At 34.6% G+C, this 17316-nt stretch overlaps 1 protein-coding gene across 1 annotated transcript; it reads left to right on the top strand.

The window, feature by feature from the left end:
• Positions 1–3684: 3684 nt before the first annotated feature.
• On the top strand, positions 3685–8552 carry LOC117328959 (toll-like receptor 13). Its single transcript, XM_033886595.1, has one exon. It carries the CDS (start codon positions 3696–3698, stop codon positions 5679–5681), a length of 1986 nt encoding a protein of 661 aa, XP_033742486.1. The 5' UTR covers positions 3685–3695; the 3' UTR covers positions 5682–8552.
• The last annotated feature ends 8764 nt before the right edge of the window (positions 8553–17316 follow it).

Here is a 17316-nt window from a genome sequence, read left to right as displayed (position 1 = left end):
GTAATGTACATAAGGCCTTCATAAGGCACTGACAGACTAGTCGAGTACCAGTGATAACGAAAGGCCGAGGTTTCTAACGGTGAAACCACCGTTAGAAACCTCGGCCTTTCGTTATCACTGGTACTCGACTAGTCTGTCAGTGCACGCATATATCTTGAGTTTATTGGCAGACGAGTCAAGTATCTATACAAGAAGAGGCCGATGGACCTTATCGGTCACGAGTGTTCAGATACAATACTGATAGATTACTTTTGCTTTTAGATAAGATTGATCTGTTTTCCCCGCTGTGACGTTAAATGCTAATGACCCAATATCATAACCCTTGACCTAAACTGCAAAATGATAAAACTATTATGAGGAAATTATGACACACAAAAAATAGTTCGCAATTGTTATTGTGATGGTTCATTTTTAGGTCACCTGAGACAAAGTCAAAGACACTTTATCACTAGCCCTCCACCTCTGGGTTGCGAGTTCGAAACCTACGTGGGGCAGTTGCCAGGTACTGACCGTTGGCCGGTGGTTTTTCTCCGGGTACTCCGGCTTTCCTCCACCTCCAAAACCTGGCAGTTCCTTAAATGACCCTGGCTGTTAAAAGGACGTTAAACAAAACAAACTAAACCGTCGTGCGTCGTGCGTCCGTAAACAATTTACATTTTCGACTTTTTCTCCAAAACCCCTTAACCAAATTCAATGAAATTTGGCAGGAAGCTTCTATGGCTAAAGGTCAACCACAATTGTAAATTATTTGATCTGAGGGTGCTTTACTAAAATTATGAATTTCATGACTCTGGTGTCATAAGTTTGCCCATGGGGAGGGCGAAATTTTACTATAGTTTAGAAAGGGAAATCACATTTTTGACTGATTTGTTTGATTTCTATTGGAATTCATTCTAACTTGGTTAACATTTTCAGCAAGGGATGAAAGTTTGATAATATGCATATGTTGACCCTGACTGACCCCTAGGGGCTGATGGTTCGGGGCCAAAATGGTCAATTAAGTTAACTGAAATATCTCAAATCTCAGGTGACCGTTAAGGCCCATGGGCCTCTTGTTATAAATAAATTAATTGATTTGAAAAATGATTTAAGTTTCTAATTATTTGTTATGATTAACAAAAGTTTGCATATTATTGACATTTCCTTTGGGTCTTAATCTTACACCCCATCTGATATAGTGAAAAAACATCTATTGTGGTAAACAGGTCACAGGAATATATGTAAATAACTTTGTACTGCTATCTTATGTAATGTGTTATTTCAGTCGAATAAAAGGTGCGTGGTTGCTGAGTAGTTAAGGTATCCCGACATTTTATCACTAGCCCTCCACTTCTGGGTTGTAAGTTCGAAAACCTAATGGGGCAGTTGCCTGGTACTGTCTGTTAGCCAGTGGGTTTTCTCCGCCTCCAAACCTGGCACGTCCTTAAATGAGGCTGTTGATAGGACGTAAAAAAAAATTCTACTCCGAGTAGGTAAACAAAACAAAATGTCTTTTCCCTGGAAGTATACTTTATTTGAAAACCCTTTTTCCTGGTTAGATTGAATGAATCTGTAATGTCACAAAGACCAGGGCCCATATTCATAAAAAAACTTAAGTTAAGTATTTCACTTAAGTAAATACTTAAGTAGGACATTTGTACTTAAGTACTAAAATAAACTTAAGTATTTACTTAATTCAAGGTTTTATCTTAACTTGTATTCATAAAAATACTTAAGCTTAAGTATTACTTAAGTTTTTACTTAAAGTTAAGTAACGTCATGAGGATGTTTAACTTCCTTTAAAAATACTTAAGTAAATACTTAACAACTCAGGTGAAAGATGACTTCACGAAATCGACAGAAATCAACTTGTTTTTAAGAAAAAAATCATTAACTTCAGATTTTGTTGTATTCAATCATTTAAAACGAGATGTAAAGGTTTGAATCGAAGATGGAGGAGTCAATCTCACTGTCGTCAAGGCCCATTACGAAGTCAATACTACAACGACACGGAGCAATTGTAGTTTATAATGAACATACCCACATACCAATCAAATTTTATTTAGATAAAACTTCATTTTTGTTTCTCTTGCTGACTTTGACAAACCAGAAATACTGCCTCAAAGTTTTATTGTATCTTTTATTCATTAATTACAAAAAATGTATATCTATAGAGTTCTTACCTGTGTATTAAAAAACATTGAGGTTACTTTTACTTTAACTTAAAACCCGTGCATGTGCATTCCGGCCCTGTCATGTATTTAGTACTCCCCTGCTTTGATAAAGAAACGAAAGTTTTAAATAAATAACAATTGATTGTTGTGACAGTTCTAGCATGTTTGGGAAGCGGGATTTTACAGATCGTAAAATGTAACTAGGGGTTTGATATGTACATTTCAACTGATGTTTGGTTTAGTGGAAAGTAACTAAAACGTACTTGTTCTCCTTGACTCTACGAAGAAACACGCTATGTGCATTTTTGGCCTGAACGACGAGGTTAGTCTAATGTTTGTGCATTCTTCCGGCTCTCTCCTGGTTAATGCATTTGAACTGTTCAATCTGCCGGCAACCCGAACCAACGTTTGCCTATTTGCAGATGCCGACACTCCGTCCTTAAATCGTCCACGTATGACATGTTTTCTTTCACTTGTAAACATGTAAACTACTAGCCTCACCATCGCCAGACATTCGTCCTTTGTCCAGTTTGGTCATCTCGTCTTTTTTACTGTTGCCATTTCCGGATTCTGATCGTCTTGGAATGCCAGGAACGCTGGCGCCAAATTTCACGTTTTACGAAAAACATCCCGCAGCTACTTAACAACAACATAGCAACTACATGAAATACTTAAATATTTATACTTAGCTAAGTATGTACTAAGTAAATACTTAAGTCGTTTATGAATAGTACTTAAGTTCTAACTTAAGTTTTATTTAACTAAGTAAAATATGTATAGTTAAGTATAACTTAAGTCAAACTTAAGTATTTAACTAAGATTTTTTATGAATATGGGCCCAGACAATCTGTCTCTGCATCGTTGGGTTACCATCCTAGATTTTTACCTGTTTATGTGCATGTTTGTCAGCAGGTTTAGAGCCATATATTTCCTCTCTCCTCTGAAGAATCTCGTGGAAAGGAATATAACAATATTTATATATGAGGAATTCTTTGTTCAATCTGGTTGGAAGCTTTAGTTCTATTTATTTTCTATCTATTAGTGTAAAGGTGTTATGAATTGTTATCTTACCATTCTGTATACTGGCGTCTAAATTTGACCTGGTTATTACCACGTCTGGTAGCAGAGTTTGAATAAGCATTTTGTTTTCATTTTATAGTGGCATTGACTATTTAACACCAAACATTTAAAATTTTGAAAACAGTCCCCACCGGGCCATTATAGCGACGAAAGCATTTGTTTAACAGAAAAGACATTTTCACAGGGATGAAGGATTTAATTATTACAATATTTATTTATAGGAACTAGGAACTTACATTGTATATCGAATCGCTTTCAGGATTAATTATAACGTCAATTTTCTTATTGCAGGTCCATATTACAAGTGGCATCATGAATCAGCATTTAGGAACGCTGCTCCTACTGCTTGTGTTCTACCAGACTTGTCATCAATGTGAAACATTTCGTCACATCGATCAGTGTCCTCCGACCATGTGTAAATGTTCTCCAAAATCGAAGCTGGTGAACTGTACAGGAAGTGACATGAAGTATATTCCAGTTTTACCCGCATATGCACAAACTGTTATATTTACAAAAACTAACTTTCCAAATATAACGGCGAAGTTTTTGTCTAATCTTACTTTAATCCGTGTCATAGGATTACATTTTGTCGACACATTGACCCACATCGTCGACCCAGATGCATTTGTCAAATTAACTAACTTGTCTACTTTGGAGATCAGTGGATCTTATGAATTAAAGCCAGACATGATTTCTCCAATCTTGCTGTTAACACCTAGAATAGAGACTGTTCAGCTGAAATCCAATCACTGGGAGACCATTCCAGGTGACATGTTTTTAGGATTACATAACTCATCGATCCAATCAATAACACTTAGTAATAATGTAATAGAAAGTATCAGTGGGACATATTTTTCGGATTTGCGTTTTCTGAAAAGATTGGATTTATCAAACAATAAACTATCAGACTTGAATTTAACAGGATTAGAATCTACATCAATTTCTTACATTAACCTGGGGAATAACCAATTCCTTGAAATACCATCATTCTGTGGACCAACTGGACATCCCACGGGTAAATACAAAACTCTAGACTTCCGGCGGAATTATCTTCGGGATCTAGATAAATATTCATTTCAATGTTTGCAATTTTTACGAACTCTTCTACTTGACAAGACCTCTGTAACAGTTATCCGAAGCAATGCATTTGCAAAGTTACCAAAACTGGAAAAACTCTCACTGACTCATATTGGTGATCATTTAAGTCTCATCGAGGGGTTTGCATTCAACTCTTCGAGTCTCAAAAAGCTATACTTCATGCATAATCGATATAAATTTGAAAAGGAGCCAGGACTATATAGCAAAATATTTTCTGATCTACCAAATCTCCTGATGCTTGAGCTAACAGGAAACGTCTTACCATCAGATTCCAAATCTCTAGGAGAACTGTTTACACATTTGAATAAATTACAGAAGCTTATATTAGAGGATACAGCCCTTAAGGCACTACCTCGTAACGTCTTCCAACAGATGCCTCACTTAAGATCTCTGGTACTTATTGGGAATTACATAAATGGCTGGAACGACGAACCGGAAGTGTTTGGAAATTTAACGTCACTACGAAGTTTATACCTTGACGGAAATAACATAAAACTTATCAACAAAACGTCTTTTCCCAAAAAGTTTCTGAACTCTTTAGAGAAATTTTGTATGACAAATAACCCATTTTCATGCACGTGTGACCTAAAATGGTTCCTTGACTGGATAAAATCTACCAAGCATACAACAATCGTCAACTATCCTCGGAGGTACACATGTAGGTTTCCTCCAGAAATGAACAATGTGTTGTTGAAGGATTACAACCCTACTTCGGAGATGTGTTCCAATTTGGATTACCCACTCGTCAGAAACATCTGTATTGGTATTTTTGTTCCATCAGCTATCATCCTCATTGCTTTATCGATAGCATATAAGTTCCGGTTCCGATTGAACTACTGGCTGCACATCCTTGGAATACGGAGAGTCGGTTACAAAAGGATTCGCGACGATGCTGATTATCAATACGACGCTTTCGTTATCTATTCAAATGACGACCGGGATTTTATTTTCAATCATATGGTGCCAGAACTAGAAGAAAAATCTAGATGTAAACTGTGCATACATGAACGAGACTTTGACGTAGGTCATTTTATTGTAGACAATATCACGACAAACTTTGAACACAGCAAAAACATCATTCTTGTTTTATCCCGTGCCTTTCTAAACAGTGAATGGTGTAAGTTTGAACTTGCATTAACACAGTCCAGAACTACGCAGGAGGGCCCAGGAGTTCTGACTGTGATACTGCTGGAAGAACTGGACACAGTCATACTTCCGTCCTCTGTACGGGCGATTCTAGACACTGTCACCTACACCGAATGGTCAGTAGAGGAAGCCAGACAGAGTAGAGTATGGGCCAAAGTATTAACAGCATTGAACACCCACGTTCAAAATCCCGTTGATGAGTAATCATATGTTTGAAATCATTTTGCTATAGAAAATACAGATTTTAAAGCTTGTATTTCTAACTAGCACCTTACTTCGATCTCTGGAATGTTCAGAAAATTACCCAAAAATACTTTCATCAAGTGAGTCTTGTACAGTTCTGTACATACGATAACGCCTTGAAGAAAACAAAGAACACCAAGAATTAGCTGCTAAGAACCAATTCATTATACAAGAAAGAGTGGTTCCATGCGTTACCATTGGTTGCAGCAACCTCGGTGTCATCACTCAGTTAACATTTTAAGAATGTAAATTCACTAGATGGCTGGTGTCGCTAGTGTCTTACCCTCCGATCTGATAAACTTGGTTACCAAGGGAATCTCTGTTTTTATCGTAATTGCGCTCCTTTTATCGATTTAGAGGTACACTGACGTAGTTTGATTTAATGATAAGTTCTGGGTTTTTTTATGATGATGATACAGAAAGCTATAGAACTTTAAAGTATTTCATTCAAGAGGTACACATGAGTCGCTGCTGACGAAAGAAAATTTTATAGAAAGCAAACACCTCATCATATAACGCCACAGATAACCGTACAGATTTTAAACCTCAGTTAGAAAACGAGCACCCATATTTGCAAATAATAAAGGAAAACTATATATGCCAGAGTATACATCTTAAATATAAAAAAGAAGCTATTTTACCTTTTTCCATCTAAATGATTTCCATCATTGATGTATAAGATATAGCCTTTTTGAAAAGTGAATCTATGTAACAGAAAGAGAACTTTGGTATACTGAAGATTATGTACATTATCGGTGTTTATTCAAGTAATGTTTACAAAGTCTCGGATCTTAGAAAGCGTGAAAGTATGTCTTTTTTCTTGTATGAATAGAAAATATCAGGGCTTTACATTATTAATCACTCTTAAAATACATCATGATATCTATTACATTATCTCATTTGTAACTACATCTTAAGTTAAACAATGCAGCATTCGGATACTCAGAATGTACCGCTTGCGTCTTGTTACGGCAACGAATAAGTGATGCTAAAGAGTAAAGAGTTTAATAAATGTATTTTACCTACAGTAGAGATATAAACATTTTCCTGTTAGTTAAAAATGTTTGCGTAATTGATTTTAGCAACTCATTGTGACTTTATCAATTTTCAAACAAGGCATTTCTGGGAACTAATTAAGTTATATCACAACTATAGAACATGATATCAATAAATATCATTGATTTGTACTGGGTATAAAAGTGGTATAATACTGGCAGAGGAGACCTGAAATCTAAACGCTACAAAATAGCACATACAGTCAGTTGACATGATACAATGTATGCCATGTAGAAATATGCCGGCATCGAATTGATATTGAATAATCTTAAATATACCACAATTATCACAAAATACCACGGAGATATATAACAAACGTTATCTGTCTGTAAAATCTACAAAGGAATATGATATTACCATTCTTTTCTTATGATATATCAGTTGCATATTTTGCTCATTAATAATACGTTTTGAAATATTTTATTCTTGAAAACATGTGTATACAAAAACATGTGTATACAAAAACATGTGTATACAAAAACATTGAGTGCCTTCGGTTTCTTCTCATTACCATCTTACCGGAATTGTTACTTTGATGTTAAGAGTTTCTCGTGTCAATATTCACTTTGGTTTGATGCTGTTTTATTCCATACCCGGTGTAGGTTAAGTCCTACGTGAGCTTGATAAATATAACTTATGTGTTCATTGTGATATCCAGTTGAGTCGAGAAGAAGATTGGTCTGTTTTAAAAGGCAGGGCGAAAGCGGAACTGTGATTTACTGTACATTACAGTATATCAAAAACATATGAAATATCATCTCCAGATATGTTTCATTCCAATTAGAATTATCATTGGCATATAGATTATTTTACAGCCAGACGGTGTATTACGGGCATATGGACTATTCCTTATATGATTGCATATACATTGTATGATTGACAAAAATAATTCCATTGATATAATGAAAAGTATTTGGTGATGGGGATATGGAAAGATTTTAAACGAATTAGCTTAGAAAATAAAGGTTATTGCTTACTTGAAATTGAATAATATATTGTTAACTGCGTCCTCTTTTTATTGGGCTAATTCTGAATTGATTCGTCTTCTCTATATTTGTCTGATTAGCTCTCTTATATTAAGTTCCCCTCTTTGATTGGGCTAATCAATTGGAAAAAGTCGATATATACGTAATAACCGCCTAATATTATCAGTCCATCATTGTAAAGTCCTACTTGGTGTTCATGTGGTAGCATTTAGACTGAATCCATATTTTTATTATGTTTATGCTAACTTCATTGTATTTGTGTGAAAATAGATCATAAAAACTTATTGTAGAACTGCCATGTACAGTATATAAGTTCATCTATACACATATACATGAATAAGCCACGGCTCAAAGTGCATCAATTCAATACAAAACTAGATCTGCTTTGTAGATAGACTATAATGTTAAGTATACATGTATGCTGATTTGAATTTAATATTATTGATGCCTTAGTTACAGGTAGTACTTACAGTATTCTAACCGACACATGTTCATGTCATCCTGATGCTGTCAGTAACTTACATAATTGATTATTTAAATTCGTTACGTGTTTATGTTTATCTATAATCCTGATGCTGTCACGTCATTCATATTATGTAACTTACATAAATGATTATTTAAATTCGTTACGTGTTTATGTTTATCTATAATCCTGATGCTGTCACGTCATTCATATTATGTAACTTACATAAATGATTATTTAAATTCGTTACGTGTTTATGTTTATCTATAATCCTGATGCTGTCACGTCATTCATATTATGTAACTTACATAAATGATTATTTAAATTCGTTACGTGTTAATGTTTATCTATAATCCTGATGCTGTCACGTCATTCATATTATGTAACTTACATAAATGATTATTTAAATTCGTTACGTGTTTATGTTTATCTATAATCCTGATGCTGTCACGTCATTCATATTATGTAACTTACATAAACGATTATTTAAATTCGTTACGTGTTTATGTTTATCTATAATCCTGATGCTGTCACGTCATTCATATTATGTAACTTACATAAATGATTATTTAAATTCGTTACGTGTTTATGTTTATCTATAACAAATGCATTCACCATTTAGAATATATGCATGTGAACGTTATATATACTGTGAGTACCTGGGCTACCAATATTATTCTTCTTCGATGGCCTAAATCTCTACTACAGTACACAAAGTGCAGGACTGTTTTAGAGAAAACCAAACTCAGTTTCAATTTCAACATATTTATTGACTGACGTTATATATCAATATAGGATTGGACCTCAGGCAGAGCCTTTATTTAAAGTCCTCTCCTTACATAAAACAGGTAAACAAACTTAAACATATTTACGTAAAACCAATGTGGATTATACAATAAGAAGGGAGGTATCTTCTAAGATTGTTCTGATTTTTGCATGATTAGAAAAAAGTAACTTATTAAAAGATGATTGAATTGTTGTGAGATGTATAGATATGCCTATTTGGTCAAATTGAGCCTATTCCCCCAACAGCTACAGGCCGACAGTCCATATGTATATAACATAATAGCCACCCACTGATGGGGATCAAAACCCAATTTCACCAAATATGTATATATACATGTAGTTTGTGAGTGGAGTTACAGAAAAGCTTACAAATTATATGTTCAGTCTAAAATTGCTGCTGTAGAAGTTACCTCGTTTTAACATGTATATTAAATAAACTATATTACAACAATGCCAATTTCCATCCAGTCCATTCTCCACCATTTGTGCATTAATAGGGTATTAGAGGTGTACTGTATATGTTACATAACTAAATAAGTTTCAATGAAGAATAAAAATAGGAAATGGAAATAAAAATTAAAAATTAAAAATGGGGGATGATGTATGTCAAATATCAAATCTTTCAGTTTCATGTATGTACTGTGTTACACATTTTAGTATGTCAAAATTGACATTATTGGTTACATAGATTACATCCTGTCTAGTTGATTAAATTCGTTGGGAAAAAACCTTTTGAGTAACTTTCAGTTCAGCAAAGTGGGGGGTTGAAAAGTCGATTATTTCTAAATGGATATCTAATGTGTGTGTTGTCATGAATGTGTGGTTCAATAATATCTGCAAGGTTTTCAGGTGTTTCATTGTTTAATATTTTGTACATTAATACAAGTTTGTGATACTTTCGTCTACAGTCAAGAGTTTCAATTTCAGTTTCGATGTATAATTTATCATGGGATGTCTCCCTTACAAGTTATCATAAAAAATCCTTTTCGCTTCTCTTACTAGGTCAACAATTTCATTCCTCATGTGTCTAAAATTAGCCCAATCTGTTTCCGAGTTAGTATTTTTAGCTCTACGGTGTAATCTATTTCGTTGTCTGATTTTCAGCCTGATATTGTTTTTCAATCAGGGTTTGTCATTCGGGCGTATAGTTATAGTTTTACTAGGAATACATTCTTCTATTTGCTTATTTATGATATCTGTTAGGTGGTTATTAAATTCATTAGCGTTCAAATTATTTGCTAATGAATCCCAATCAATGTTATTTATAGTACTATTCATTTGATCAAAATCTGCATCATTATAATTTTTTTTTTTTTTTGTAGGCTTTACGTTTAAATACAGAGTTTGAACAAGTAAAGTGAACAATTGAATGATCGCTGCATATTTGTGTTTTCACCGTAGTATTTTTTATTAGATTTATGTTATTAGAGAAAAGTATATCAATAGCAGTAGAAGTAGTCTCTGTAACTCTTGTTGGTTCATCAAATATACTAGTAAGATTATATTTAACTAGAAGTCTACTTAGATTATGGTCACCAGTAATGTTCAGCATATCTACATTTATGTCACCTGTTATTATAATGTCCATAGCAGTATTACAGGCATTATCTAGAACATGGTCAAGCTTATTCCAGTATTCTTATCATTAAGTACTTCAATCCAGATCATTTCTACATAATCATGTTCAAGATCTTGTCTTCTAATTGTGTGTTTTTGTAGTAAATGATTTCTGAGTCTGTAATATTATGGTTAAGATGGGTTTCTGTTAGACACAATATTTCACTGTCATGTAATTCTGCCTCAATAATATCTATTTAATTTCTGAGAGATCGGACATTGAGATGGGAGAAAACCAAATTATAACGTAACAGTTGGGATTATAGGTGCGGTAAGTGTCAATATTTAGAAGAAGGGTAATCACACTATATTAGAGAGACTAAATTCATTGTGATTGCAAATATGTCGTGTGACTCTATCTATTTCCGAAGCTATCCAGTAGCTTTTTGCTGATTGGCTGTATGACGTCTTCTGTCATCATCTTGTCTCGTATCGGCTGTTGGGTTACTTTAACACGACAGCACACGTGCTGTTTCTTAGGTGAATATAAGCATTTTGATCTGTTTTTAGTTCCCCGTCTTTCTTCACCAGTTAATAGCTGCAAGGTTCGTGTTTAAATGTGTACTTGTGTTGTCCTGAATGTAATGTATAGAATCATGCTTTCCAAGCGATGGCTTATAAAAGAGGAATCTTGTCGTTTCCGTGTGTATTTGTTTACGTTTTTCATTTCAATAAAGTATATTAAATGTTAACTTTTAGTTGTTCATTTTAACACAATTAATAACATAGAACCCAAGCATATTTGGTTTGCCCATCCGGAGTCGACTTGTTTTGATGAAAACTGCGTGGGAAATTGTGGTCTGTCACACATTTGCCACACTGTCATGTTCAACTGGAAACCTAGTATATCATTACTATTGTGCAGCTACCCAGTCTAAATATAATTGACAATGGATAAGTTTAGTGTAATATTTTTATTGTTTAAATCTGTAATATGATCTATAGTTGGTTTTCAGTCAAAATAAAAACATTATGATTCTAAATTACATTCAAGAGCTTCAAGTTGAGCACGATTACTGATTATTACACGGACTTATCTTGACATGGTAAATAATTACACTCAATATTCATTAAATTAATTTATTCTTAATTGTTACAGTTGTTGGCAGCATTGACATGTGCGATATGTGAACGTGGACTTATGTCCAAGTCTGGCAATATTGTTTATGAAAGTATATGCTAACAGTATGTGTATATAAAAGTGTATGCGGGGAGGGGGTATGTAAGTGTGTATGGGTTATCTGGTCAGGTATGGACCATTATCAGCAACGTTCTGGGGGATGTTACACGAACTATATGCACCAGTGTCTAGTGTACCAGTTTGGGTGACAGCCTCGCCTCGAATGTGTTCTGGTGGTGTTTGAAGAGTGGCTGTCCCATAACAAGACTGTCCTCGGAATTATGATATGCAGCAGCCTTCATTACAACAAGCACACTGCAAACGAAGATCCCTTCAAAACATTAGTTCGGTAAAAGACAGTAGCTATATATTCCAATATCAGATAAGATGACCAGACAGTCAAAATGACTATACAAGTGCTGCATTAGCACTAAACCATCAAATGGTTCCATGACTAAGTCATGATTCTCATGTAGAGCCTCGATTGTAAAGGAAAACTAGAAGAGTGAAATAAAGTTCAATATTGAATTAAGTAGGGAACGCATACAAAAACAAAGCAATAAATTACATTAAAAATCCTAACTGACTCGCACAATCTTTCAACCTTCTAAGTTGAAATGAGATGTGATGTACATTCGTTTTAGAAACTTTACCATTACTCCTAGAATATTGAAGTCTTAAAGAGTAAATAAGTGTATATACATGGACCAGTTACTATTACAAGCATCTATATCCGATGAGAATTGGAAACTATGTTAATAATTTATCGTTCCTGGATTTACACACATAAATTAGCAATACATTATCAATTATCCATTAAAGATTTAAAACCTGAACTTCCCTAAGATCACTTCATCACAAAAACACTCTCAGTACAAACTCATACTCACTGGAAACCTATAAAAGAATTACTTAACTCCTACTCTGTTTAAACTTCTACTCTGTTTGACATAATGAATATCACATACATTAATCTTACTCTCTATACTGGACCTAGTAACAATCAAACTCTCCAACTAGACAAGCCGCATCGGGACTAGGCATTCACCAAGTTACCTGGTGGATGATACACACACATTACACATACAATACACACCTGTTCTAGTCACTAGCTAAATGTCAAGCGAATCATGTTGGAAGAAATCATGGAACGCGGTCGGTTTTCTCGTGCTACTGTTCTACCGTCAGTTTATCCATCGGAATCCCGAGATCTCATTACCACGATAATAATAAACAATAAATAAAATACGTTGCTAATAAGTCCATTAATCATATCTTCAAGATTAATAAAGCATTCATATAACTAAGTTGAAAATACTGCTGTATTATTGATACTAAAAAGAACTTTCACACAATCCTAAACGTCATTTCCGGTCTGAACATCAAGCATGGCAAGGTATAAACATCGTCGATGAAACACTGACAAGCATTTCTTCGATTACAGCAGATAACAACTATCATGAATTATTAACACATCCTTCAGAAGGATTAAGGTATGCAAAATCGTGAGAAATACTGCTTAAACTGATATTTAAAAGTATAAAGATACATAGCATTGGATTACACTACTGATCAATCACAATATTATAAACCAACGGGTACCCACCAATATCCCCACTTCGGTTTATGTCGTCCTGGACACAAAAACAAACGCGCAATCCAATACAATTTGGCTAGAAACATTTGCGCAATCGTCAGCTAGGAAAGCCCACGGAAAACCGCGCTTCTAAGAATGAAGGGTCTACCTCAAATCTCAACATTATCCGACAGAATTTATAGAGAATAGAATGAAAAAATGCAACCGCAATAAACCGAACAGAATTGCAATCTCTTCAGCAAAAGGAAGAGACATCAATGATACCGTTAGTGACAACACACAACCAACGAAATCGGAATATTAGCCGAACAGTTACCAACTTAAATGTTTTACTAAAAGATGAACTCAAATGAAAAATATATTTAAAAGTGAACAATTTATCAATAGTAAGCGGCAAGCCAAATGAAGAGTTTTATGCAAGTCGAATTTCGAGGATCAAGCAGAATTTAAGGTAACAGTTTGTAAAGATCCACTATGCGGCGCATGTATACATTTAGAAGATGGGACATCCTATCGATATAGTCAAAGGAATTTTTCTATAAATGCCAACATGACATACGAATCCAAAAACGTAATTTATGTCATAACATGCCCAAGATGTAAGAAATACTATATTGGATATAGCACTACTGTTCCGGCCAGGGTTCGCGGGCACAAACAAAATGTTTATATGCCAGAATTTGGAAAAATTCAACATAGCGAACATCTTTATATACACAAAAAGAAACGGTTCAAAATATTTCCCTTTCATTGAAAGAAAGGACAAATATTTTATTAGAATTTTAAAACTTAAATTGAACAGACTGTGGTAGACATACTTATCTCAAATCAATATGATGTAACAAAGTATAATTAACTAATTATTGATGACGTCATACTTTGTTACTATGTAGGCAACCATGTAAGCCTAACAATGTAAAGCGTCTGAAAAAATCATGAAAGCGCTTATGTTTTAGAGATCAACGTGTTTTTAATATATATATATATATCACAATTACAATTACATTCTTATGCCTCCTTGTGTAAGGTAGTGGTTGAGTTGTTTTCTTCATGCATTACTTCCCATTAACTTTGTGTTAATATGAATTATTTTAAGTTATTGTTATCATTTCTAATATTTTTGAAATATCACACCTCATTGTTTATTCCAGATTGGCTACTTTTCAGACATAATTAATGTATATAGAAAGGCTTTGTCTGTCATTCTGCCCTATTGTCCAATCTTTTTAATAGATTTGGTCACGTGTAACGCGTACTAAACTATAGGTTAGACAAACCTCCAATGTAGTCCTAGTAATAAGTAACAATTCCGTTCGTGTTACTGACTGATTGGTGTATACTATTTAGAGAAAAAATACTGTATTTTGAATAAGTAGCTTCTGTCTTAAAGCCATCTCAATTCACCACCCTGTGAAATCGATAAAGCAAGATATTATTATTAAGGTTCAAACATGACATATTTATTCAAGATACTGGCTTATATATTTTAGTTTGAAATGACAGATTTTTAGTTGTGGCAAAATATAGCCTTCATGCATGTTGACATATATATATTGTCAGTTATAAAATCATTCGATGATCCTAAAATCGGTATCAAATTCAAAGCTGCAGCATTGCACCAAATATTCAAATTGGTCATCTGAAGCTAAGCGTCAACATATTGTTTTCATGAATTAAACAGACTCGGACATATTCTGATTGGGGTAGAATAGAATTCGGCATCATATTTGTTTCGTTCTATGATCTTTTGACATTTAAAATTGGAACCAAAAGAAATACAACGCTGAGGATGACGTCATTCTCACGTTCAAACCCATCGGAATGCAGAGTAAAATATACATTAGTGTTGGTGACACGTTACATAACTGGCAAATTTTGAAGCGTGTGATATACTTTATATTATACAATTATCGCACACCTCGATGATACCTGTCCCACGTCAACTTGCAACAAATTATATCATTTTATTTGTGTCATATTTGTAGAATTACAACATAAATTCTTTTTTTCCCCAACTATATGACAGATGCACTCTTTTAAATAAAATCAACAACTATATCAACAATAGAATTTGTATTTCAAATGTAAACATTCTGTTTTCAGGGAGTACACATTCTGTTTTCAGGGAGTACACATTCCGTTTGTAGGGAGTATACATTCTGTTTTCAGGGAGTACACATTCCGTTTGTAGGGAGTATACATTCTGTTTTCAGGGAGTACACATTCTGTTTGTAGGGAGTATACATTCTGTTTTCAGGGGGTACACATTCCGTTTGTAGGGAGTACACATTCTGTTTGTAGGGAGTACACATTCTGTTTGTAGGGAGTACACATTCTGTTTGTAGGGAGTACACATTCCGTTTGTAGGGAGCACACATTCTGTTTGTAGGGAGCAAACATTCTGTTTGTAGGGAGTACACATTCTGTTTGTAGGGAGTACACATCTGTTTGTAGGGAGTACACATCTGTTTGTAGGGAGTACACATCTGTTTGTAGGGAGTACACATCTGTTTGTAGGGAGCACACATCTGTTTGTAGGGAGTACACATCTGTTTGTAGGGAGTACACATCTGTTTGTAGGGAGTACACATTCTGTTTTCAAGGAGCACATATTCTGTTTTCAGGGAATACACATTCTATTTGTAGGGAGTACACATTTTGTTTTCAGGGAGTACACATTCCGTTTGTAAGGAGTATACATTCTGTTAGGGAACACACATTCTGTTTGTAGGGAGTACACATTTTGTTTGTAGGGAGTGCACATTCTGTTTTCAGGGAACACACATTCTGTTTTCAGGGAGCGCACATTCTGTTTCCAGGGAGTGCACATTCTGTTTTCAGGAAATGCACTTTCTGTTTTCAGGAAATGCACATTCTGTTTTCAGGGAGTGCATATTCTGTTTCCAGGGAGTACGAATTCTGTTTTCAGGGAGTACACATTCTGTTTTCAGGGAGTGCACATTCTGTTTTCAGGGAGTGCACATTCTGTTTTTAGGGAGTGCACATTCTGTTTTTAGGGATTATACATTCTGTTTTCAGGGAGTGCACATTCTGTTTTCAGGGAGTACACATTCTGTTTTCAGGGAGTACACATTCTGTTTTTAGGGAGTGCACATTCTGTTTTTAGCGAGTGCACATTCTGTTTTCAGGGAGTGCACATTCTGTTTTCAGGGAGTGCACATTCTGTTTTCAGGGAGTACACATTCTGTTTTCAGGGAGTGCACATTCTGTTTTTAGGGAGTATACATTCTGTTTGCTGGGAGTACACATTCTGTTTTCAGTTATCTTCAGGAAATAAGCATATGTCACTAAAATGAGTTTTCGCATTATTTCACAGGATTGATTTAAGTGACTGCTATACAGGACGCCATTTTACTAGATAATTAGATAATGTCCTTACCCAAGAGTATTATATCGGGACTATGTTGGTTGCGTATGTTGATTTACGAAATCACGTCAATCACGCAATCAGTTATTAACAACGGGATGTAGCTTCTTATAGCTCAGCTAATGTATTATCAACTTCCTGTCAACTGACGTAAGTCCTAATCGTTTGACCTGGTGACATACATTTTACCTTCAACAGTTTAAAGTGTGATAATTGTGTAGATAGTTTTAATTTAATTTCCATCCAGCTTCCAGCTGGCTTTAAGTTGCGAATGACGTCATCGGTCGCTATGTATCTCCGTTATACAAAAAGAATAAGAAAATTCGGCCAAGTATATTTAAGTGGTAAATGCCAACAGAATTTCATAAACTTAGTTAGGCTCTCCGAGTATATTGTCTCTTACACGTATTTTATTTATCTATTTTTGATATTGTCAGTGTCATGTTAATGTGTATAATAATGTATGTTGATGATGCTGATGAGTCTGAAGACTCAAATTAAATAATGAACTTGAACTTGTTAGGATATAAAAAAAAAAAAAAAAAAAGAAGAAGAAGAGTTTTACCAGGCGCGTATTCCCGGT

This window comes from Pecten maximus, chromosome 6, assembly GCF_902652985.1.
Source record: "Pecten maximus chromosome 6, xPecMax1.1, whole genome shotgun sequence".
Classification (NCBI taxonomy): Eukaryota; Metazoa; Mollusca; class Bivalvia; order Pectinida; family Pectinidae; genus Pecten; species Pecten maximus.
Note: the sequence above shows the minus strand (reverse complement) of the source record. Positions and strands in the feature narration are given on the sequence as shown.